Source organism: Lissotriton vulgaris, chromosome 9, assembly GCF_964263255.1.
Source record: "Lissotriton vulgaris chromosome 9, aLisVul1.2, whole genome shotgun sequence".
Lineage (NCBI taxonomy): Eukaryota > Metazoa > Chordata > Amphibia > Caudata > Salamandridae > Lissotriton > Lissotriton vulgaris.
Window position 1 is genome coordinate 1030598433 of NC_141697.1, and position 25811 is coordinate 1030624243.

A 25811-nucleotide genomic window follows, 5' to 3' on the forward strand; every position below is an offset into this window, starting at 1 on the left:
TAATATTTTGGGGCCTAGAATATGGCCTCAGGTTTGCATAGTACACATTCTGTTTTCCTGGAAATCTTTATCTGGCTGATATAATGGTTTTATTACAGTAGGGGTTCCCCAACCCAGGTGCTTCAATTTCTGAAACAGCTGACTGCATGCACTTCCTGATAATACATTACATAAGTCTACAATAGGTGAAAGTGATAAAGGAAAAACAAAGGTGACGTGCCATAAAGCTTCATGTCTTACATAGTATGCCCGGTTGGATGTTTTTAACCTTGATCAGTGCTCAGGCCCATTTATACACAATGTAGACAGCGTGATGAAGCAGTTAATGGTGCAAGCAGAGTAGCAGATAATATTGCTAGCCTGAAATATATAGATAAAATGCATATTTCAATGCAGCTGACACATGGGGGAATGTAAGTGGAAAAGAAGTGTTTAGGAAAGCAACATAATAAGTGGGTTCCACACTTGAATGTGCTGTCTGATATCCTAGAGCAGCCTGAAGCTTACATTACAAACTGTGCTACCAGGAAAAGCCTAATTATAAGTATCATGTGGAGGCACTAAAAAGACACAAAAATTGTTTTCACAAAAGGTCTCGGGGTACTATGCCTTGCTCCAGCCATTGAATTTAGATTAGCTTATTGATTAATACTGGAAGGAGTGGAGCTGTCTTTGTTGCACCAGTCATTGTTGTATCCAACCATCTCCAGGGAAAGGGTGTTTAGACATTATTCTCTCTTTCTCTCTCTCTCACACACACACACACTGTGTATTCCCAAGGGAGTGGAAAAACGGAGTGTGGTGTACCACTAGTTCAGATAAATCTTAGTGCAACACTTATTAGAGTTCAGTATCTTTTCACTTTTTGTGCCAAATGCCCTATTCTTTCTTTCCCAAACTTGCTTGCACCTTTAGTCATTTAGTTTTTAGTTCGATTTTTTATCTCCCTAGTGCAGCCTGACCCTGAACTTCATGTAGTGGATCATAGGGATCTAAGAAGGACTGTTGGAAGTATCAGCATGTAATGATATAGTTGACTTGGCACTTTCAATTTGAATCTATTAAAACAAATGTATGATCAAAATTATACTTATTAGTATTAAGACTAAAGACTTGAATTAGATCTCGATGGATGGGTTACTCTGTCACAATGGTGACAGATGTCACGTTCAACGAAATATAATTTCAGTTATTTCTCATGGAATTTATATTTCAGCGGACAGGATATCTGTCACCGTTGGGACTGAGTAACCTGTCTGACGAAATCTAAATCGGGCTCTAATTTAGGCAGTCTTAACAAGAGACAGTTCAATTTGTGCAGTCATTCTAGTACTACAGTATGGAGTCATATATGTTCCCATACCTTTCAGTCATTCATTAAACTGTTTTTAATATTTTGTTAGGTAGATTTTGATATTAGAAATGCACTTTAGGAAGGACAGGTGACACCTAAACGTTATTGTAAACCTTCAGTATGTTCAACTACTTTTATTTTTTATCATATGTAATTCATTTGTATGAAATGTTTGTTTAATTGCAGTACCCCCTTAAAGAAGTAGTGGTTATCCATCAAGACCCTGAGGCATTGGCAGATATCCGGTCCCTGGATAAGTACATCCTTGAGGTAAATGTGCTGTTGGTGATTTCTTTCTATGTGGAGTACTATACTAACACACTAGTTGGTCTGAACTGGTTTCAGGAATTCTAATAGTCAATATATGATACTCTCAGATGGAGATCTTTGCTTTTTACATCCATTACTCTATCTTGGCTACCATTTTAATCATCTCTAATACTGTTGTATTCTTTTAACAATGGTCTGTAGAACTTTGATTATTTTTATACTGTAGCAAATACATTCTTTATATTTTTGATTTTGTATTTTGGTATTTTAGGTATTTCTTCATTTTATTTCTACTGTTTTCGGTTGTATTTTGTTTACTGGCTCCAACACTTCTGAAAGGAAGCTTTATGTAGGGACTCTCGCCAACATTCTGAGCTTTGGAAACTTTAAACAAACAATTGTACTGTTTTATAGTTTGTCTGCACTTGATGTTGGCAGAGGTCCTAGGAAAAGACTTGCGAAATACCCGATCAGTTCTCCTGATGGAAGATAACAAAATGGCTTCAATGGATTTTTAAGATTGTATTTTTCTTTATATTACAAATAGATTTTTTTCTGAATAATATCTATTTTATTAGTTTGCTTCTTTAAATATGCATGCTACGCACTTTGCATTTTCCTTAGGAAAGAGCCATCTTAAGAAACTAGTGGAATCAGAGCTATATAGCAGAGCAAAGTCCCACCTAAAACTCAGTGCCATATATATGTGGTAGTCCATTCTAACTCTAACAACATTGAGAAAGTAGTCCTGCATTATCTGAGTGTCCCCAAGGCACCTTGCATGATGTTGGCAATGCATAGTGAAAAATATTAAACTATAAGCAAGGGTAGAAACTGTCAAACCTACATTGGAAGGGCATGAAAATGAGTTAGTAGAGTTCAAAAGCAAAAAGTGGCAGATTAAGTCTTGTTCACTGAAGTTGGTGAAGATAGCTGAGAATATATTGGATGTTGGTGTCGAGAAAGTGGTAGTCGATAAAGCATCCAAATATCCTACAAGAAACTCAACATTGAGGGTCATTGTTGGAGTGACAGTGAATTTAATGGTGAAATCATCAGATTGTAGACACACTTTTGCATGCAGCCAATAAGAGAAAGACAGTGAACTGTCATGGTGAGTGTTTTTTGCAGCTAAAGTGAGCCCTGCTGCTGGTCAGAAAAGACTTGTTCAACATGGAGAGCCCTGCTACAGTTGACATAGTGAAAACCATCTATATGTACTCAATCGATGGCTTAGCCTGATGACATCTCTCCTGAAAAGTTACGTTTTCCTTCTCTTTCTTCATCCCTATTCTTTTGATAAACTCCCTTTGTTGCTTTAGTGCAGTGTATTATAAACGAACATTAATCACTGGCAAATAAAGGTTAGAATCACAGGTACGGTTAAATACCAAGGATATGGACTAAGAGAAGTAACTTTTATGGCAATGCCATCAACCTTTAACTATCAAAATTATTAAATGGAATAAATAACATTGTAAGACAAAACATGAGCTGCGGACACACATACAAAATGAGCATGTTCTGTAGTGTAGCTGGTTCCAGTTATACTAAAAGTACTTTAAAAGTACTGTAACATTTACATATCTAGAAACAATGCAAATAGATTAGCACTGATAACAATCTACCTAAACATTGTTTTTGTTAGTATTCTGCAATATGAGAAAAATGTGCAGTAAAACCTAATTAGATGACACGCTTGATTATATTGGCTGCTCTATTTTAAGACCCGCTAGTGCAAGCTAAGCTTTTTTCCTCAGCAAAATGTGTTCAAAAGAATGCCTATTCACATAGTGTTTTTGGTGCCAATTTGCACAGGAACTCAATGTACGTCAAGTGACACTATCTACTGATAAAGACAAGTATGGAATACGGTTGAGGGCCGAACCTGATCACATGGTTCTTGGAAAGCGTCTAAAGGGAGCCTTCAAGAACGTGATGGCTGCCATCAAGGAGCTAAAGAGTGAACAGTTGGAAGAATTCCAGAAAACAGGTCGGTGATAGACAAAAATCAATTATGATACGTTTTTTGCACTTGCTGCTGCTTTGTTTTCTTTTATGTTTGTTCCATTTTGGAATATGCTTCAATTGATTATACAAAACAATATAAACACTTAAATGTTCAAGGTTTTTTTTTCTGGCATTTTTGTTGGCCTCACCAACAGGCTGCCTTAGCTATTTGTTGTCGAAGATCTATTATCTTCAACACATTAAAATATATACAAGTAGTTGGCTTTGGGGAAACCTCCTTGCTTCTGATTGGATGGCTTTTTTGTCATTCTCATTTCCCTGCTTCTCATTTGACTTCTTTTCTCTATCTTCTACCTGGAATATTTCTTCTTTATGATGTTTTGATTGGATGGCTTGCTTCATTCCACTGTTTACTTTCTGAGAACTACTATTTTTCGTTTGCCTTCATTTCTCTCTTGAGGACATGTGTTTTTACTTTTACCTTTATCTCTCCCTGGAGGGCATGCATTTTCTTGCTCTCCCACCCCTTTCCTGTGTGCTACTTTTACATTCACACTCAAGACCCCATCCATCCTCTGTTTTGCTCTCCCACCCTAGCTGCCACTCCTTCCCGCACCTCTCTGCAATGCTTTGTTTTAATTGATCCAAATTCCTCAACTAACACTGATGTTGCTCACTCACCCACCTGTCCCGTTTTTGTAAAAAAAATTTAAAAACTTTATAAGAGGGCCTATCAGCTGCAATTTGCAGTCAGGTTCCTCCTTACCAAACCACGCTTTTGCGCTTTTTTTATTTTTATTAATTTACCGCCACAAGTGTGTCTGCCATTTTAGATAAAGATATAGCCACCCCTTCATGGGGCAGGAGTGTATTTGTGCTGATACTTCCATTATTACATGTAAGGACCTGACGACCGCCATAGAGTCATGACACATTCGTATGAATGCATGATGATGCCTATGTTTGTATGCATCATCACACTTTATTTTCAGCCTTGGAAAGCACTCCCTTTCTTTTTGCTGGTGTTGTACAGCATCAACAAAACTATCAGCAATGCCAATAGGTCTGCATAGGCAAAGACAAAAAAATTTGACAGACTGACTTTGCCTGTGGTAGATTGAGGGGCTTGTCAAAGAATATTTTTTTGCTAATATCTTTTTTTCTGGTTAATAGTATTCCCTGCGAGTGCGAAACATGTACATGTCACATATATGGTCCACTGTGCTATAACCCTCACTCTACATTAAATAAAAATGCTAATGTAGCTCCATTGCATTTTCCTATTCGAGAGACAGGTCAGCCATCATATTTTCATTTGCTGTATGGTTAGCAATACTCAAAGATAAATGTATGTAGAGGAAAGGGACCATGGAGCAGGGGAAAGGGACCATGGACCAGTGCCTAAACCTCCATCTAGTTATTGGAAAGTACACCATGAAGTAGTGAAGTAGTGTGGATCACAGGTTAGAGGCGGCAGACCTGAGAGCAGAGGACGGCCCGGGACCAGGGTTCGATTCCCGGCGCGGCAGGTTTCTGGACCAGGGTCAGCGGACTCGATAATTCTCTCGCCTCGGTGCCCACTCTGATCAGCGATCACACTCGGCAACTCTGGGCATTAGCTTGCCTCATCTTCACTAACGGCCCCACCAGACCGCCGGGGATGCCTGGTCTCACCCTGGAGATACCCATTAAGGGACCATCTCTCAGGGAAGCCAGGAAGGGTTTCGCAGCGGTCGAAGCGCCTTGGGACCCTACGGGTAAGTAGTGCGCTATATAAATGCCTATACATTACATACATTACCATCGCCAAGAGAGGAACCTTACACCTGGCCTTCATGGACCTAACCTCAGCTTTTGATTGTCAACAGTTCTAAGCTGTGGTTAGTGTTACGTGATCTAGGGATAGATGCAGAGTTAGTCTCCTTTCTGCATACTGCCCATGAAAACACCACAGCAGCAGTGAGGTACAACACAGATGGTAGTCTGACAAATTCCTGGGGAGTTAAAAGGGGGGTCAGACAGGGGTACATTCTGGCACCCCTGTTGTTTACACTTTACATCAACAGTTTAGGTGACACCCTAAAAATTATGACACAAAAGCTTGTTGTGAAGACTTCCCCGGAGCCGGCTCCAAAATGATACCTGCACTTTTGTACTTTTGTATGCAGATGAAGCAGTTCTGCTGGCCAGAACTGCATTGGGCCTACAACGTCTTCTAAATTGTTTTATACGTTTAGTGGAGTCATTAGATTTAACCACGAACTATAAGAAATTGCACAGTATGACTATAGGTTTAGGAAAGGTGGCTAAGGCCAAATTTTACTGCAAAGGGGTAGAGTTGACTAAGGTGCCCACGATTCCTTTTCTAGGGGTACTTTTTGACGAAAAAGGATCAGGGGGCACGCAAATCTTACTTAAAAGGAACACTCTGGTGGCCAGAGCCGCAGGAGCAACTTTGAATTTTGCAAAAAGATTGAGGTCTAACCACTCCCTGCTCTACTAAAGATATATCATGCAAAATGCATCCCGATAGCTATGTATGGGAGCGACATCTGGGGGTATAAGGATACGAAGTGGATCCAGGTAGCTGAGAATAACTCTAAGCGGAAACTCCTTGTGGTCCCCATTGCAACACCCGTTTTTAATGTGCAAGAAGAACTTGGGAGCTGTATATATCGCAGACGAGATTGCAGTTGCACCATTGCTGTGCTGGCTCAGAACTTGGGCGTCCCCAGCACCAAATCTGGGCCAGCTTACAATTGGCGACTGCTCTAGTCTGGATGGGGCTGTGCGCATCCCTGGTTGAACTACATGAAAGAACAGACCGGCTGGTTTGGTTGCCCAAATCTGTTCACGAACCCTGGGGCACTGAGCAAAACTGCTATTAGAGCTCTTAAAAAGCAGTTTTTTGACAAGCGGCAGATGCTTAGGGAGGAGGCGGAAGTTGTAAAACCGTCTGTGAGGAGTCATGGTATATTGAGTATGGGCCCACAGATGCACCCCTATTTAACTTCCGTAAACAAATCATACCAACGCTTTGTATTGACTAGATTTCGCTTGAATATGGTCCCTTGGCTCTTGGCATTTCCCCTAGGATACTTGAAGCCTGATTTGCTCAAACCTTGCCCCTGCGACAATTTTTCAGATCAGGATACATTACATTTTATGTTTTTCTGCAATTTTTACGACCCTCAGCACAGGTCTCACGTTTTACCACTGTTCAAAGTCTGACAGTTTGTACAAGTGAGGCCGGCTTTGAGAGTCAGTGAGTTTGGTTATTTAACGTGTACTTAACAAGACAGATCCAATAGTCTATGGTCATATATGTACTGCTTGTTTGTACCTCTTATTGCTGTTTTGTCTGTATACCTATAGTTGCTCGAGGAATCTGTAAACTGGGATATGTTTTCATCCGCTCTGTACATAGCATTTTTAGAACAAAATGTGAAATGTTTTTTAAGGTTTTATGTACCAATGTCTTGTAATGAACTGTGCTTTTATGACTCTTAGCTGTCAAATAAAGTATCTTTTGACTTGACTTGACTTGACTAAATGTATGCCGTGGATGCCCAGTTTCAGGCAGTGATCTGCTATACACCCTATTACTCACTTAACATGGCTTAAATTATTTGAATAATATACATCCTCTCAGCCACTGCAGTTTTTCAACACAGTTGCCAGAAAGTGTCCATCAAGAGATATTAAAGTTGTCTTTCAACAAAGCAGATCATCCGTAATTAAAACGGCGTAGAACCGCATAGTATAATGGGAGCTCCCCCCTCTCTTGTGTGTGACTTTTCTGAAGCAGGGGCATTGCACACATACCCACCTCGTGCCTGGAGCTGCAGTGCTCCCACTCTCAATTCCTTCGAGCCTGCATCCACACAGCAGCTACATGGCCAGACGACCTGTCCATCGTTAGTAGCTCCCACCGCACCCCTGCACATGATCCCAACTTGCCTGCATCGGATTTAAGAACAGCTTAGCACACTGTGTTCTTCATCTAACAGCTCCCCACCACCTCTGTAGCCCCTGATATAGAACTTGCCAATGTATGACCATACTTCCATCTTGTGTGTAGCTTGTGCTGTTATGTTTTCACTGTCTTTTAGCTTATTTTAGGTCTATATGTTCTTTTGCTCATGCACTGGTCTACATCATTACTACATGCCTATATGTTTTGTATGCTTTTATGCTCACTTGCTTATCTTATAGCAACACAGCTGGACTAGGCACACACTGGTACTTAAATTGACACTCCCTATAGTAACTAATTCTGACTGTAACATATTCACTGAATATATTCACATCGTATACACTGTCTTCATATATCTGTGATTATTTTATGTAACTGTGTCTACTCCATATGTTACTCACTCAAGTAAGATTGCTTATAGTATACTTCTGTATTTATTGTAACACTGTATTTGCTTTTAATTCATATAAGTGTATCTACCTATATGTAACCCGGGTAACTGTCGCTTTGCCAACGATGTCAAGCGCTCTGATTCCTTTGGGTCGATTTCTTGCTATACACAACTCCATAAATAAAATAAATAATGGGGGCAAGAGGACCCATTGGTAGATGTATGATATACTGTTTTGGTCTGCACTTGCCTTTGAGCTAGTAGGAAAGTCACCTTCCATTTCTTTGTCCTCTGCCATTCGTTCTACTGTTAATTAAGGAGCAATTTAGCTAGCTAAAGAATTTTTTTTTTTTTAAACTACATCCCTACCCTCTTGGAAGGCTCTTTATTTTAAGATAGTACTCGATGTTGCCAAGTACTTGTGTGATTTGCGAGTAACTTCAAGAACAAAATGTTTTTGGTCTACTGTGGATTGGCTGTATATCTTTGAAATGCATCTTGAAGATTGAACATGCTCTGACTTCACCCTATTATATAATCAAGAAACCAAGTTCATACTGATTTATTAGAAGTTCCCAGGCTACTCTCTCAAGAATGCAGGCAAAGATTGTATACATAGCTGTGTTTTCATCCCCCTTGTGTTTAAAGAATTTATACATGCCTTTTGATTGCCAAACTTAAGTTGGAAAATATGTGGATGACGCACTGAAAAGTATCAAGATGTTCCGATAGCTATTACTAACCACAGGTTCCGCACCTTCCGAATATTCCCCGAGGCATTAGCCTGAACCTGGAAAAATCTCAAGCAGTACGCCTGTGCTCTAACCGGTGGCGTGATGTGACCTTGCACCGGCCTTTGCTCGCTACGGAAGTGACAATCGGGGTCCTATGAATCTGTAATCATGTACACTGGCATTAGGTCCTTTCTTTCTGCACCCACAGATGCAGATCCGGAGGTACTCCTCATCTCTTTCGAGACTATAATTTTGGAATTTTTTCCAAAAATGTTTTGACAAATGTGCTGGGGAAAATATCGCCTCTCAAATCTACAGAGTTTAAACCTTGTGGGGAATGTCGCAAATATATGTCTGTGACAGACCCGCACATGGTTTGCCTGTGCTGCTTGGGGTGGACCATGACTCCAAGGTCTGCAGTGACTGTACATTGATTCACCCCATCCGGGATCTAAAATTGAAGCTGCTTGTCTCAAAGCACCGCAAGCCTCCATATCATAACCGGTCAAGGTCAGATCCTGATCCCAAAGTCTTAACCACGGCAGGTCGTCACTGCGGTCCAAATCTTTGGGTACGTTGAAGAAACACAACATTTTCAAGTGATCCGAGGGCCTTACCCCCCAGGGCATAAATTTGCCTCCCGTTCTGACTCCCCAAGCCATTAACTATTGAAACCAATTCTGGCTGTGATCCCAAGCCAACTGGAATTTCCAGCCACAGTAAATAGAATTCCTTGAAGCCATGCTGTAGCTTTTTGGCAAATTACTAACTCCCTCTGTTGCGCCTTCGGGCCCCAGGCCCTCTGCCAGCAGGTCCATCCTCTGTGCCAGTTGAGCCATCTTGTTTTGTTCTGGGTTTCGTACCAACTTTAGTATCTGATCCCACTCTGGCACCACTTCCCACCCCAGAACGCAATTACACCAATAGCTATGTGCTGGTGCCGTTGTCGCCGGATGAACGCCGGATGATGATGGCCAATGCTTAGTGCTGTCCAACGTTGAGACAGCGCTGCTCCGACCTCAATCAAGGCCGCGTCCTGCTCTAACTGCCTTTGGAGGCACACAGACACCCTGTCGGAGGTAGGATCTGGCATTTTCTGACAGGGTGGCTGACTATTACATTGGACAACTGGGTTCTGCAAACTGTCCAGCGTAGTTACTCCTTTTAATTCCTGGAAACCTCACTGCATCTTCCACCATCCTAAGACCGGCTGACTAAGGACCATCTGTCCTTATTGCAGCCTGACATGCACGCTCTTTTGGAAAACAGAAGTTGGTTGTGGTTGTTAATTTCGCTACTTCGTGGTGCTGAAAAAAGACAGAGACCTCCCTCCCATCCTAGACCTTCGTCCTGCCAATGCCTTCCTGCTGAAGGACAAATTCAAGTTGCTCTGCCAGGACTTGTCTGCCCTTAACCCTGGAGACAGGTCGGCAGCTTTGGACCTGCAGGACACAGATGGGGAAAAAACCGCCCTGCAGGCCCAACGCCATTACCTGCTGTTCATTGTGGGCTGCGAGCATTTTCAATTCTCTGTGCTCCCCATTGACCTTACCAGTACCCCTTTGGTGTTCACAAACGTGATGGTGGTGGTCGCAGCACAACTTAAGAAGCCCCAGACTTCCCCTATCTGAACGACTAACTGCTGATGGCAAGCACACCCCAGACAGTTGTCATCCATCTCCAGACTATGGCGAACTTTCTGATATTGTTAGGGTCCACTATAAAGGTGCCAAAGTTACACCTAAATCCTTCGCACACATTCCTCGTCATCTGAACTATACTGGACATAGTGTGGTTTTGCACCTATCTCCCAGATCCCCCTCTAGTGGATAGTACAAGACATTCCGGCTATGGTCGTGATGTTTCAGCCTCAGTCCTAAATTTCAGGAGGACTCAGAGGCTTTTGGAATGGGTGACCTACTGCATCTTGACGGATAAGCCTGCAGATGGCATATGGGGCTCTGCAGTGGAATCTGAAGTTTATGGGGCAGAGTACCCGGGGATCTATCCGATCAGTTCCAGATTTTGGAGGAGGTTGCAAACGACCTGCTTAGATGCTCTGCTGGACCTTGATTGGTTAGGCGGCAGACCCCTCTCCTAACCCCTAACGAATCTAGCACTGATGACCGAATCATTGATTCTGGGTTGGAGTGGCCACCTAGGAGAGGAGAAGATCAGTTGCCTGTGGTCTTTGGTAGAAGTTCGACTTTGCATCAGTCTGCTGAAAATCAAAGCCATCCATTCCTTCCTTCCATCAAAGGGAAACTGGTGCAGATGCTCACAGTCATCACTACTTTTATGTAATACTCCAACAAGCAGGGTGGCACTTAGCCGGATCTCTAAACGCCGGGGTATTCTAACTCAGCCATTGACACCTTGCAGATCCTGAATGGCAGTTACATCTATAGGTGGCACAAGTACTCTTCAGCGAATGGGCAGATCCTTGGCCCAATCTTGTCGCCAGCAATGAGGGTGCACAATGTCAGCACTTATGCAAGTTGGAGTTTTCAAGGTGTTTCTCACTCAGATACTCGTTCCATGTAGAGTGGAACTCGGACCTCCTCTAGACCTTTCTGCCAAAACGTCTCCTGCCTAGAGTTCTTAAGAAGATCAGGATTGACTGGGCGCAAATTATCTTAGTGGGCATGGAGAGTATGGTATGCTGAACTCATGGGCTTGAGCATATGTACTCGGATTCGGTTGCCTCTTTGGGAGGGTCTCATGTCGCACAAAAGGGCAGGGTCCTGCACCCAAATTTGCGCACCTCCATGCTTGTCGATTGAGCAGTGACAAAAGAGGTCTTTCGATCTTCCTCCTGAGGTTGTTGATGTGATCTTGCTAGCCAGGCATCCCTCAACTAAGTTTGTATTTGGCTGCTGCTAGGAGAAGTTTGTGGGTTGATGTCCTACCAGGCTGATCCACTTCATGCCAGATTGTCTGAAGTGTTTTTTGTGTTGCCCCTAGCCCAGCAAGGAGTTGCTTTGGGCAGCGTCGTTTCTTTCAGCCTAGTCACAGCAGCCATCCATAAAATGCTTGCTACCCAGGACAACAAACAATGCCAGCACTACACCAGCAGGTTCAGCTAACCGGGTTCCAAAGGCAATGTCTTTTACTTGATGTGGTTGAATGTCTTCATTTATGTCTTTCTGCCATATCCCTTCATTTCCAAGGTGCTGAGAAAAACAATAGGAGATCACTGTTCCCTGACCCTCATTGCCATGACCCAGGTTCCTGATCAGATACAATGGAGAGATAGTCCGTCATTCTCTCCAGTCACTGCACCTGATGGTATGCTTCCTGACCACTTAGAATATAGCCATCTGGCTAACCCTTCAGACAGCAGAGACATCTTAACACAGATGTGCACCGTCCTCCACTAAGAAGTCTTAACTGTAAGTGGAATATCTCCTTCAAGTGGTGAAAAGATGAGAGCTATAATCCATGGAACCGTATTGTGTTACCATAATTGCTTCAGCTAGCCAAGAGTGGTGTCAGATTAGGATGCATTTGGCTGCAATTCCTGGCCCTGAAGGACAAAAGACTCTCCATCTTCTTCTCATAGAGTACTATAAAGCAGTTTTTGGAAGGGTTTTAGGGCCTTTCCTCTAATAGGATGTTCTCCTGGGAGTTGAACATGGTTTAGCCAACTCATGCTGCCTCCTTTTTAAACCCATTCGGTTCTTTTCATGGAAAACCCCTATTTTGACGCTCTTGCTTCAGCTTGGAGAGAATTGGAGAGTTACAGGTATTCGAGATAGAGTAACCATATCTTTGCCTCACAGGAAATTCTAGTGGACCAATCCTAGATTTATTCTACAAGTCCTTTAGAGTTTTACTTGAATGGGTTTTCCTGTGGTCTTTCTTTTCTATTCCATCTACTGCTGTAGAGAATTCCTTACACTCAAATCAGGTGCATTGGGTTCTACATGGACAAAACTAAGGCCTTACATTCTTCAGATCAATTATTTGTCACATTCTGCCATCCAGGAAGAGGCTGCCAAGTAAGGCCTTGCATGATAGCTGTCCGTCTGTATCACTTTCTTCCACATTAAAGGTAGGTAGCCGCTCCAGGGCAGATGAAGGGGGACATTTCACCAGATAGCAGTCTTTGCAGGGCATTTGCTGTGCAGTAATGTGGAAAAGCAGGCATACTATCACCAAGCATTACTGCCTAGATGTGACTATAGCAGTCCAATCTGCAGTGGGACAAGCAATCCTACACAACCTGTACAGCGCACTCTTGCTTCCTATCTAGGTTTGCGCTTTATATATTTACCAAGACATACATACATAGAAATTTCAATAAGGTGAGCCCCACTTTTTCAAATGTTATGTACTGCTTGCTGTTCTGATTTATTCATGTGAAAATATCAAAGATCCAGTGCTGTGGAAGAAATTAGTAACCTGCAACTCCAACTCTCCCAAGCTGATATATTTAATATATCAAAATACAGTACTCCCTCCTCCCTCGTCAGAGGTTACCTTTTATCATAAGTTCCCTTCACATTTGTGCCATGAAATCTGAGCTGGGTGTGTAGGAGAACGCAGCACTAATTGGCTGCAATTCTGTTGTTTCTAATGAGGCGAATGTGCTAAAGTACAGACACTGTTGAGGCCTATGGCTGTTACTACCATTTAATGTTCCCGGGGATTCCCAGCCTGTTTACTGTGAGCTATTCAAGCACATGGGTATATGAAAGCTAACAATGCTGGAAAACAGGAGTTACATGTAAGCAATTCATTTCTTAACATGCAAGGAAACAAAAAGGTAAAACACCTGACTAGTAACTCTTAGAAACGGGGCTAGAGTGTTGGTTTCTGGCTGGATTAGGTGTATACCCTAGCCAACCAGTAACACTCCTTTAATTAACAAATATTCTTGACGGCAAAGACACCAGGCTTACCATGCGGTCTCCTCCAAGCTTCCAATCGTGTTACCTGCACAGGAACATCAACAATATATCCGTTAACATCAACCATTAAAATAAATGGATATTTTAAAGGTACTGAGAACACAACAAGTGTATACTCCTTTCAGTGCGAAAACAACTGATTACAATAGCAACTCATGTTTGTGTGTTTTTCTGGGCGGCCCTCCCAATCCTGCTCCAACCGGCTTCCAACCATGCACGTATGTGGCCACTTTTCAACCTTAATTAGGTACAGGTCTGAGCTGCTCTTTAACCAGTCATCCTGCTCACGCACCTACTAATGTGTAGGAGCTTCTTTGGACACATGGGAGTGCATCAAGAACAGCCAAGGGACAGTGGCGTAACGATAATTGAGGGGCCCTCCTGCCAGGTACGTGGAGGCCCCCCCCCCCCTCCGGACTCTATTAGGAGCTCTTAGGCTGAAGTGCAGTGTTGAGGGGCCCCCTTGAATTTGATGGCCCCTTGCACTGTGGGGGATGCGTGGGCCTGTGTTACGCCCCTGCCTTGGGATTCTAAAAAGTGAACTAATGAAATGTCCTAACTGATCCTTGTATTAGACAATGTACTTGTGACTATAAGATTGTCAGAGTTGTCAATATGTACTCTAATGCCGCATTCAGGTGTAACACTGATGGGATTTTGAATATTGTTCATAGTAAATAAAATGTTCCCTGTGCCCTCCATTGACCATACAAAAGCACAATATTAAAAGGTTGACTTTAGGAGCTTTAACTCAGCAGTAATATATCTTCTGTCTAACTGGGACTCTCCTGGTCAACAGAATGGTGGGTGCATTAGCAAGTGGCAGGTAGGGAAAAGCCTTTGTGATGTGGTATGACGTAAATCGGAGATAATCATCATAATGACTTCGTACATGGAGAGCATGCTTTTCATGAATTGTCTTGAGTATGAAATATGTTGTAAATATTCTCAAATATGTTGTATATCTGTTGTTATGCAGGCACTGTTATTGTAGAGGGTCAGGAACTTCATGAGGAAGATCTGCGCCTCATGTACACATTTGACCAAGCCGCGGGAGGAGATGCACAGTTTGAAGCCCATTCTGATGCTCAGGTACCGCATTCAAAAGCCATTAACAATTTTAGTGGGTGTCATCAAACATTTATATGTTCTATAGGTTCTGATAATCATTGTTGTTGACATTGCGGTGAACACACAATGTAAACAGGTTGGCGAGTGGGCAGATGTGGTCATGAGTGTAGATAGGCTTTATATTCAGCAGGAATGGGCTTACCTTTTAAAATGTATTGTTAATGAACATTTGCCTACTTCCAGGAGCTACATCATAATCTGAGCTTCAACAAACTGGTAGAAATCTGGAAGACCCCAATATATGTGTTGAAAACATTTAAATAACTGTTGCATAACTAATGCACAAGCGAGTACTCTCTACAGTGGAAGGGGATTGAGATTAGAGGCTATGTTGTAAACCTTGGATTGAGTAACACAATGGTTTAGTCCTTCCTCTGTCAATTGACCAAAAATGTTTGATTCTGGGCAAATTCATTTATCTTCCCAGTCTTCAAATTATATGTACTGAAACAAATAGCATTATATAAATATTTATATCTGAGTTATAGGAAAATTGCCCTGTCCCAATTATATATTCAATCAATCAGGATTTAAAAAGCACGGCTAATCACCTGATAGGGTTTTCAGGCACTTGCAGGTCCTGGAGACTTTTTTGAACAGTCAGGTCTTGAGGGCTTTTTGGAATTCCGGAAGTGAGGTGATGTCCCAGAGGTGTGTGGGGAGGCTGTTCCAGGTCTTTGCTCCAATGTGGGAGAAGGAGCGTCCTCCAATTTTGCTTTGGTAGATGCAGGGAGTATGGGCAAGTGAAAGGCAAAGAACTAGGTCCTGGGATCCAGAGACTCGTAAATCTCTCCTTGACTGAAGGTGAGGTCCCCATGGGGTGGAAAAAGGCTCTGGTAAGACCAATTAGGAAAAACTGTACTATTCCGTGGACAGACTTGTCCAATCTCAGACCAATTTCGCTGCTACCGTTCCTGGGTAAACTCACAGAAAAGCATGTGAATCGACATCTATCTAATTACATCGAACAAACAGGAGGCCTGGATTACTCTCAATCCGGCTTTAGGCCGAAGCACAGTACAGAGTCAACCCTACTGTCAGTCACGGACGATCTGCATATGTATCAGGACAGGGGTTACTCCGTTGTCCTGATATTGCTAGACCTGTCGGCAGCGTTCGATACTGTGTCACATAACATCTTGATAGGTTGGCTGGCAAACATCGGTCTGGAGGATAAGGCACTGGCCTGGCTAAGGAGCTTTTTATACAACCGCACCCAATGTGTCACCATGGGGGCATATCGCTCGGTGGAGGTAGAGATTTCTAAGGGGGTGCCACAGGGCTCCTGTCTGAGCCCGACTCTTTTCAACATCTATGTGGCACCCCTGGCCAGAATTATGCGAGCTTTTGGTTTCATCCCAGTGGCTTATGCAGATGACACACAGCTCCTTTTTCCCTTCAAATTTCTCACCACTGAGGTTAAAACCTCCTCCCAGGGCATGAAGGCTGTGGCTTAGTGGATGTCATCAAACTGCTTACAGTGTATTGTAGGGAAGACCGAACTCATGCTGTTCGGGGAGGCTAAAATCCTAAGGACTCAGGACTGGTGGCCACAAGATCTCGGACCAGTCCCTGACCCCAAACATGTCGTGAAGAACTTAGGAGTTTGACTAGACCAGGAGCTCTCGCTGAAACAGCATAGTAACTACATTGTGGGCTCATGTTTCCACGTGATAGGCCTTCTGAGCAAAGTGCTTCCCTTACTCCGCTATCTCCTTGGGTTCAGAGGTGACAGATGAGATGTGTATCCTCTGGGGTCTTCCTGCGAGGAAGGAGGTGATCCGTCTGAGAACATCCCCTTGGATACCGATGTGGTGGAGTATTTTGATCAGCTTATGGTGGGATATGGTGTTAAAGGCTGCCGAAAGGTCGGGGAGGATCAAGCTGCTGTTTCTCCTTGGTCGAGGAGGGTTTGGATGTCATCGGTGACTGCGATTAGAGCGGTTTCGGTGTTGTGATTGCTGCTGAATCCAGATTGTGAGGTATCGAGTAGCAGGTTCTGCTCCAGGTGTGTTATAAGTTGATTGTTAATGATCTTTTCCAGTACCTTTGCGGGGCGCAGGGAGATTGGCTGGTAGTTTTTTTCGAATTCTCTGGGGTCAGCGGAGGGTTTTTGGAGTAGTGGTCTGACTTTTGCATGCTTCTAGGCGTCGGAGTGGTGCACAACGTGTTGAGTAGTGTGGTGCGTCCCTGGCCAATCCTTTGGTTTCCGAAGTTGAAGATGTGGTGCAGGCATTGGTCTTTAGGAGCTCCAGAGTGGATGGATTTCATGGTGGAGGTGGTGTCCTGGGTGGAGAGAATGATCCAGGTGGTCAGTGTGTGGTTCATTTCGGTTACAGTGGTGGTATATCTGTTGAGGAATTCTGTTTGTGTGGGTTGGGATTCCAAGTTTCCGTTTATGGTTGTGATCTTGTTGTGGAAGAAGTGGGCGAGATTGTCACACGACTCCTGTGAGGGTATGATGTTGTTTTCGCTGGCATTCGGTTTGGAGAATTTCTTAACAATTTTGAAAAGTTCCTTGGTGTTGCTGGTTTCTATGCATGAAGCAAAGGCTGTCTTCTTTGTTGACTTCAGCAGTCTGTCATAGAGGTTGAGGGAGGTCTTGAAGGCTGCCCTTTCGAAGGTGTCCTTGCTGGCACGCCATCTCCTCTCCAACAGTTTGTTTCCCCATTTCGCTGTTCTGAGTTCTTGGGTGTACCAGCTGGCCTTTTTGGTGGATGTTCTCTGGATGTTGCTCTTGATGGGGACAATGCTGTCTGTGCAATTGGTGATCCAGGCATTAAAGTGTTTCTCTCCCTGATCTGATAGAGACTACTAGCCGCAGATTCCTTGACGCAGAATTATCCCCAGGCGTAAGACTGGATCCGGAAATTTTTCTTTGCCACAGCCTCCCTGCGCGCCGGGTTGGCGGTACCATGTGACTCCGCCCTGACTTCGTCCGCAAGGTCACATAAGCCCCACTACGGCGCGCCGACATCAGTTATCTCTTTTCCGCGTGCAACGCGGATCCGGATCCGGATTGTGTCCCTGACCTGTTTTCAGGCCTTCTTTTCATGCTTTGTGTTGAGGAACAGTGTACCTCTGGCTTCAAGACGTGTACCTCTTTTACACGCCAGATGTCGGCGACGGACCCTCATCCCATCTGCATGTGGTGTTTGGGCGAACACCATGATTCTACGGACTGCGCCTCAAACCGAAGTCCCGGCGATGATTTGTATATTCACTCCATTTTTTCTCTTCACAATTTTATTCTTTTTAACTAATTTTCTCCTTCTCAAGGACGCACTTGTCCGTTCCCAAGTGTCATTCTCCATAAATGAATTACATCTGGTCTCTTTGCCAAGGGGACTGCCATGAGTCGCAATTGTAGAAGGCCAAAAGCTCTACAAATTCCTAATTTTCATCTAAAATTATTCCAACCAAATTCAGCAATATTGATATAATCTCCCAATCACCCATACTTTACGCCTTTGCTCTGGGAGGAAACAATTAGTAAACTATTTAGTTGTAGATGGAAATCAAATCAAGACCAATAGAAATCCCAAAAAGCAAGCAATCAAGACACTTTCTAATAGTTACTTCTTGTATTCTTCTCTGCTGTGGTTACTGCCAGGGTTAAGGTGTATAGAGTAATACATACTGCTGCTCGATGATTGGTCGTTCTGCCACAAAATTGGAATACCATAACATTAACTCACTTTAATGTAAACTGTCCCGCTAAGTATTCAGTTGCAACAAAAATGACACATCATTGGGCTGCACAAATCAAAAAGTCAAGTTGTACGGCAACATCTACACTCACCCGGTCATGCCTCAAATAGCATTTTTTTTGTAGATTGAAATGCTTAATGCTTCAGCTACAGCGCATACTGATTTCAGCTTCCACAGTTCTTTATAAAGTCGGGTGACTAACTCTCATCACTTCTCTTCTTGGTCTTGACAGTCGTACAGGTTAAGTTTCCGTGGTGTGTATCGCCCATCATGTCTGTCCTTGGCTGCGTCTAAGTTTAGAAGCTGTCCCGCCACACACTGCCGGACTTCAGCATTGTGTGGGCTGCTATGTGTTGCCCTGGTATACCAATCCCTAGCTGGTGCGATGTCAGGGTGGGGCTCAGTGCCCTCAAGGTCAAGAGGTGCCACATGGTATTTGTTGTTTGATACAAGAAAGGGAAACATAAGAGCTGCAATCTGAAGCCCTCCTCTTCTCACAAATGTCATTTTGTCTTGATCGTCAACACTGGAAGTAGGAGACTTTCAAGGATCTCATTCCTCTTTATTCATCTGAAGCTGTTCATGTTGGAGGACTTTACATCTCACATTGGGAAGGAAGCTAGAACTTTAACTTCATCATTTCAAGGTTGGGAAGATAGTTTAGCCCCTAGTTCATAAGTTGCTGCTTCATGTTTTCAGAATCACATCCCATACAGCCTCATGCAACCACAGGTTGTTTTTCCAGGATAATAGCATACTTCTATTTTGATGTTGCGTCAGTATCTCAATTCAGGAAATGGTATAGTTAAAAGGGTCCTTTAAGTGACTCATATCTATTCTGTGCTGCTATCGCAAAGTGAGATAACATCTTTTAGAAATTGCAGGTTATGAAACGATATTAGAACATGTATAAAATAGTGTTAATGGATTATACAACTTCATTTTTTTCCTTCCTCTCTTTCAGGTTCTAGTTCTGCTAGATGTCACGCCAGACCAGTCCATGGTTGATGAAGGAGTTGCACGCGAGGTGATAAATCGCATTCAGAAACTACGAAAAAAGGTTGGTTTCCTTTAGAATTCCATGTGTATCTTGGTAGTGGTATTTCTCAAAAAAAAGAATTCCGGCTGAGCTTTGAGTAACACGATGGGGTCTTTTTGGTGATCCAGTTGTATCTGTACCTAAGGTAATCATTAAGTGTTTCTCCTTTATTTGCTTAATTTAATTTTTACATCGATGCAGATAAAGAAAAGCAGTTTACTAAACATTACATTAAAATAAAAGACTTTAAAAAAGTATGCCTAAAGGCATCTTCTGCCCTAAGTACTTTGAGTGGTGTCCATATATTGATGGAATGATGCAGGCCTGTCTTTTTTCACTGAAACTTTCAAACAAGTAGCAGTCCATAAAGAAATTCCATCATATTTCCAAGTATTGTGGCTGAGCCTGTAATCCACATTCTGTCAATATCTGAGCCAACACCAAGTAGAAGACGAAAGAAACATTCTAGAAACATCCTCATAAAGTAAGGTTGGCTCATCTCGCATAGTATTACTGTTTTACAAATGAGGAGCAGCCAGTAGTGCTAAACAGTCGGACATGTTGCCTCCATCACTAGATCTGCCTCTTCCTGACCACACCATTTACTTAACAAGAAAGGCCTGAGGTGCCACTGGGGATATACACCTGGAGTTCTACTCAGCTTGCAAATAGTAAAATATTTTTCAGCTCCTATAACAGTGGTTTGTAACTTCCTGCTAATGTCACATTTCAACTAAATATCAGTATTGACAGGGATGCTGAAGTCCCAGCTTTATACACAGCCAAACCCTTTCCGGTACAACAGTGAGAAGTAAAACATAATGTATGCCAGTCTCACCTATCTCTCCAGTTTTTGACTTCCTGAATACATGGAAACAGTGGCGCAGAACTCTACTTATAGGTGCATGAAAAAGTGGCTTTGTGGTATATTATTTTGGGCTTTTGAAGTTGCATTAGTCATAACCCACTTAATCTCCCTGTTTATTACAACACTTACTCCTACAAAAGACCTGAATAGTCAATATGCAAATGTGTGAGGCGCAAATTATTCCATAGCAGAGAATACCTGGAAGAAACTGAAATGACAGTTTATATCTCCAAATGTGCGGTTGCCTAAAATGTCTTGATTGTGCTATCTTTAAAATTACCTGAATGACTACTTAACAAGTAATGCTGACAGAAACATTATATCTGTTTATGCACCATAATTGTGCATTACTGTTGTGTTGCGCTTGCCTTTTACGCATACAGTGCTTGACTCTTTGTAAAGGCGTAATTGTAAAAACGTTTGCTTTATAGTAATAAAGACCAAAATCTTCTGCTTGATGGCGAAAAGAAATTGGTTGGAGCATAGGGCCAGAACCCATCAGGAATGGGTTTTAGGAATGCTTAGGAAAGGAACATTTCCTACATGTCACTCGATGATTTCCCTCTGAGGTTTCAATGGTGTCCTTTTGGCGGAGTAGTAGATGGTGTGTTGGAAGATTTTGATAAGCTTCAAGGGCAGGCTGCTTGAGATAAAGAGCACACTTCGGTTAGCTGATCTCAGCCCAAGCCCATTGTGTATGTCGAGTGGCATAGTTGTAAAATAATGCGCACCAATTTGTCATTGTTTCCTATTCCCCCATACACTGCTGTGGCCAAATGCAAAGGCTCGGAATTTAGGTTCACTTTTAACTTGAATAATGGTGCTCTGTAACAGATCCCCTTATCTGAAACAGGTATTCGTTTGACAGCCTGCCTGCTACATTTCAAGATTACTGTTCTGCATAAACACTGTTTGTGGTTTGCATGCTCTATGATAGAAGAATAAGGTTTTCCTAAAAGTTTGAAACTTTACATTAACTGTGCAAATGATCTCATGAGTCTTTCTCATGATCTTGAGAGCCTTCCTCACTTATGTATCGGAAGGGCCCATGATAGTGAGATTTCGAAGACATCCATTACTCTGTCGATAGACCCTGTCAACAATCGTTGCTTCTGTACTGATTGCGGAATCGGGTATTCAACATTGATGGACAGTATAGTATCTGCCCCAGTGGCATACTTGCTTATGGAATGCCCTGCCAGTCCAAATGGTTACTATCTTCAACAGTGGAGAGTTTCAGTTTGAAAAGGGATATGAAAGTGCAGATCTCAACCAGGGTACAAGCAAAGTCTCTCAAGTGAAGGGAAGGGGGAGACTGGTGGATTTCAGGACTTGTGTATGCCTAATTTTCCTAGGTGCACCCGGAGGTTCTAGATCACCTTCTAGATGATACCCCCTAGAAATACAGAAGCATTGTCTCCAGTTGCATATGATCCCTTGGTTAGGGCATGGAGGGACAGCTACGTAGAGGCTAGACCCTTTCCCCAACAATCACGCACACCCCAGTGACCGCATTTGAGATGGCTCCTCAGAACATGATCCAAGAGGAGGTTCTTTTGCATGGTGTCTAAGGCATTGCAGGGTGCTCCTTCTGCTGTGAATGAGAGACAACAAGATTCCAAGGTAGTACTTAAAGAAGAAGGGTATTTAGAAACCCAGAAGATGCTAGAATGATCAAATGCCCGTGGAATGCTGGCGTTAATATAGCAAAGGGGGACATGTCTTGCTTCAAATAGACCAAATGTGGATCTCTGGTTGGCCCTTTTTTGAGACCAGTTACTCACCTTTAAAGAACAATCGGTTGCCTGCAGAATAGTCTTAAATCTTCACGAGCCATAAAAAGATAATGCTGTGATGGACTTGTCTTAAAACAGAAAAGTTAGGTGCATCCTTTTATATGAATTTGGTGTGATGTATTTGAATTGATTAACTTATTTTGTTTATTCTGAGGGGGCACCTCTGTGACTGCTTCCGCCTCTTAATGTAGTGAACTAGTACTAGGGAGGCCTTGGAGGACAGCAGTTGATACAACTGGAAGGTAGATTAGATTTAGGAGTTTTACATGTGACTTGTAGCAAATCCGGTTCAAAATAAAGTGTAGTTTTCCTCTGCCTGACTGTAGTACAGAATTGAACATGTATAATCTTTTCACTTGATGATAATGACAGAGTGACAATTTGCTTTGAATATATATATTTGTGATTTTCTCACAAATGATACAAGGGGACACTGAAATGTGAACTAGTATTTCTGTTGCCGATCTACACGAGGAGGGAAAGGGAAAGTACAGCACAAATGAAAAAAGGCATTAAAGCAGAAAATCTAACAGGAATGAAGGATGGTAGTGAGCAAAACTGGGAGGTTCCGAGGGCAGACTTTGCATATAAAAAGGAATTGGAAGGGACAATCATACCCATTCTTAAAGAAAAAAAGAAATTCAGTCTAAAAGCAGTGATGATTATGGACACTGATGTTTTCACATGCAACTTATCACTCATTTTTTTAGGCTGTGATATCTCATGAACTGATTTGCTAAACCAGGTCTTCGGACTTATAGCTAGCGAGACTAAAGTTTGCTTATGCATTGATCATTGGGAATCCTGTATATGGTTCCACGTTCCATAATTAAAATGGGGAGGCATAATTAACTTGACTGTGGTAATGCAATTCTCAGAGTGTTCCTTGTGATTCTGATGGTGGAAAGAGGGACATTTGGCATCTATATACTCTTTGGCTTTATACTTTCGTAGAGTGACAGCTGAGGCTGGAATTAATTGGACACCTCCCTAGACCACTTTTAGCCTTCAATGTGCACCTGTTTGTAATAAACAATATTTTGCACACTTTCTTTGATGATATTGTTAAATAGTAAAACTTCATCTTGATCTGTGATCAGCTCAGAAAGAAACTATGCTACAGTGCAGTGGTAGAGGTCTTCAGTGTTTTATGTCAAGAACGGCATCTTTCAAAAAGAAATGTCAATCACAACTTATATCCCAATAGTTAAATTGCAAGTAACCTAAAGTATTGTGGGTCAGTCAGAGGCGTAACAGCCCGCAGCTCCAGATGCTGGGGGCCAACGAGTTCCAGGGGGCAACCTCGGCACGTGCACAGGCCCCTGGCATGAGATTTACTCACCTCCATGTACTTTACAAGGGGGGCCCCATCCAATTTCATTACGCCTTTAGGTTCAGCTTGTGGATGTTTCCTCCAAGAAACATTGGATCCTAGAGTTTGATCACATAACAACCATTATTACCTCAGACCCTGAAGCGGGGCTAAAAGAATCCATCAAAACCACAACCACTCTGGACCTGTTAGAACCTATCAAACTTTTTAAACAAATAGAATCATTCTTCATGGATGACAATATGTGGTTTAACAGTTTATTTTTTTTTACAGAGGTTTATGTGCGCGAACTTAACACGAATAGCGTATCAGAGAGCTTTACATAGCACCAATTGCATTACATGAGGACACATTTATTTTTGATAGGCACGGGGAAATTAAGTGATTTGCCTGGAATCACAGGATTTCAGTGCCATTGCCGAGACTCGAACCCAGTTCCCCAGATTTGAGGTCGACCGCCCTAGCCGTCAGACCAACTCCTCTCCCGAAGTAAAAGAGTTTATAAGAAATTGGAGCTAAGTGACTCAAAACAAGGTTCAAATCGTACAGAATGTAATGCAAGCGCATGGAAGGGTTCACTTAAGATAAGTAACAGAGATAAATCTGTCAATGAAACATTGGATCATACAATAAATTGCAATGATTTAATCCACTTTTGAGGAAACTGAACGCTTCTCCTCAACTGTTGTTAAGCTACCATTCTAGTTCAAATCTACTGTGCCCTTTAAGAATTCCAGAAGAAAAAGTAATGACAATTCAAAGGCCCCCTTGAGCAAACCACTACCTTTTGCGATCAACAATCTGGGTTCCGATTAAAGGATAGAATGGAAACAACTCTAGCCCGTATAAGAGAAGAGCTCCTCACTAACTTCTATAAAGTCAAGCAATTCAGCCTGTTTCAATTTGATCTCTCAGCAGCTTGCGATGTCGTGGATCACACTAGTCTTCACTAAAGAGTTAAAGTGGGCTGTAGTCACTATTTTCACCTTGGAAGTGCATCCTCTTTTTCCAGTTTCTAGTCACGTGGTGCATGGTAGCTCCTTGGCTTTCACAAAACCCACGTGAAGTGCTACTTACAGTAGTGTTCTTCTCGTTCTCCTATGCAGTTAAATGTTTATATGCCTACATTAATATAAGCCTTTGCAAATTACCAGCTCCATCTCCAAAAGTACACAAATGTCTCTTAAATTCTCACCAGGTTAGAGAATGATTGTGTGTATTCCATCAGTGATTACTAAAATGTCTTAAGCATAAATCCAATATAGAGAGAAGTTACCCTGTGCCTTGTAATTGCACTGCCATGAACAATGCTTTCCCAAAGAAATTTACGAAGGCTACAGTGAATGCAAAATCAGGCTGCAATACTTTGTTTCAATCGCTAGACATGAGACCACATGAAACAGACATTGAAAGTACTGCAATGGCTTGCTGAGTCCAGACCTAATTTAAAATGTGCATGCACCGCCTGACGAAGTCTTCTGGGCAAAGGCTTGTGGTGTTTTTGAATAAAAAGAAATACAACTGACCCCTTAGCACACCTCAGACAGGGATCAGCTAACTTCAACCAGATCCTGCAAGACAGGATTCCAATTTCTGAAATATGGAGGAAGTCCCAGAGAAGCAAACGTTGAAACAGTCTCATTCCCAGCCTCAGAACAGTACCGAACCACTTCTATTTATTTTTTAAGAAACAGAACTGTTCAGGATGGCTTTCATATAAGCTCTTTAATAAAGGGTAGTGTCAAAACAATACCGGGTTTTGAATCTGCACATCCAGTTAGACTAATTACCCTACCCAATATCTACTTTTAATACTGCTCCGACCCTCCAAGTGACTAAAACGTAAAACTGTTGTACTTAATAAAACTCTTCAAATACACAGATAAAATATTAAAAATAGGCAAAAATGTAAATTGAGTAATCCAAAATAATCTGCTGTATTGAATTATCCCCACAAATACTCACTAAAATGTTAATCACTGCTAACCAGTGAACCCAGCTGTCTAATGTTTGGACTATCTCCCAAGAATATTTATTTTCAATGTTCACCTTTATTTTTTTACAATACAGAAGTTAAACACAGTAATGCTACTTTTACCCTTTTAGAAGAGTGATTTTCAAGCTGTTTTACCAAAACACTGTTGTTTTTCATTAAAACTTGTGCAGGTTAAATTCCCATATATCCTCTCATGCTACCCAGTGCCCGAGACAACTGTTTGAATATCTCTGTTTTGTTACAGAAAAGTGATCATTTGCTCGGAGTAGTGCATGTTAATATCGGTCAGTACTTGCATGCTTGTTTCTTTGCCTACATGATCATATGT

At 42.3% G+C, this 25811-nt stretch overlaps 1 protein-coding gene across 1 annotated transcript in view; it reads left to right on the top strand.

Annotated features, from left to right (window-relative positions):
- The window catches only part of IARS1 (isoleucyl-tRNA synthetase 1), a 553819-nt gene that overhangs the window by 392745 nt on the left and 135263 nt on the right, over positions 1-25811 (top strand). The window contains exons 25-28 of the mRNA XM_086938943.1: positions 1541-1624; positions 3443-3617; positions 14589-14701; positions 19416-19511. Of these exons, the coding sequence (XP_086795069.1) occupies positions 1541-1624; positions 3443-3617; positions 14589-14701; positions 19416-19511 (468 nt within the window). The remainder of the gene's footprint in view (positions 1-1540; positions 1625-3442; positions 3618-14588; positions 14702-19415; positions 19512-25811) is intronic.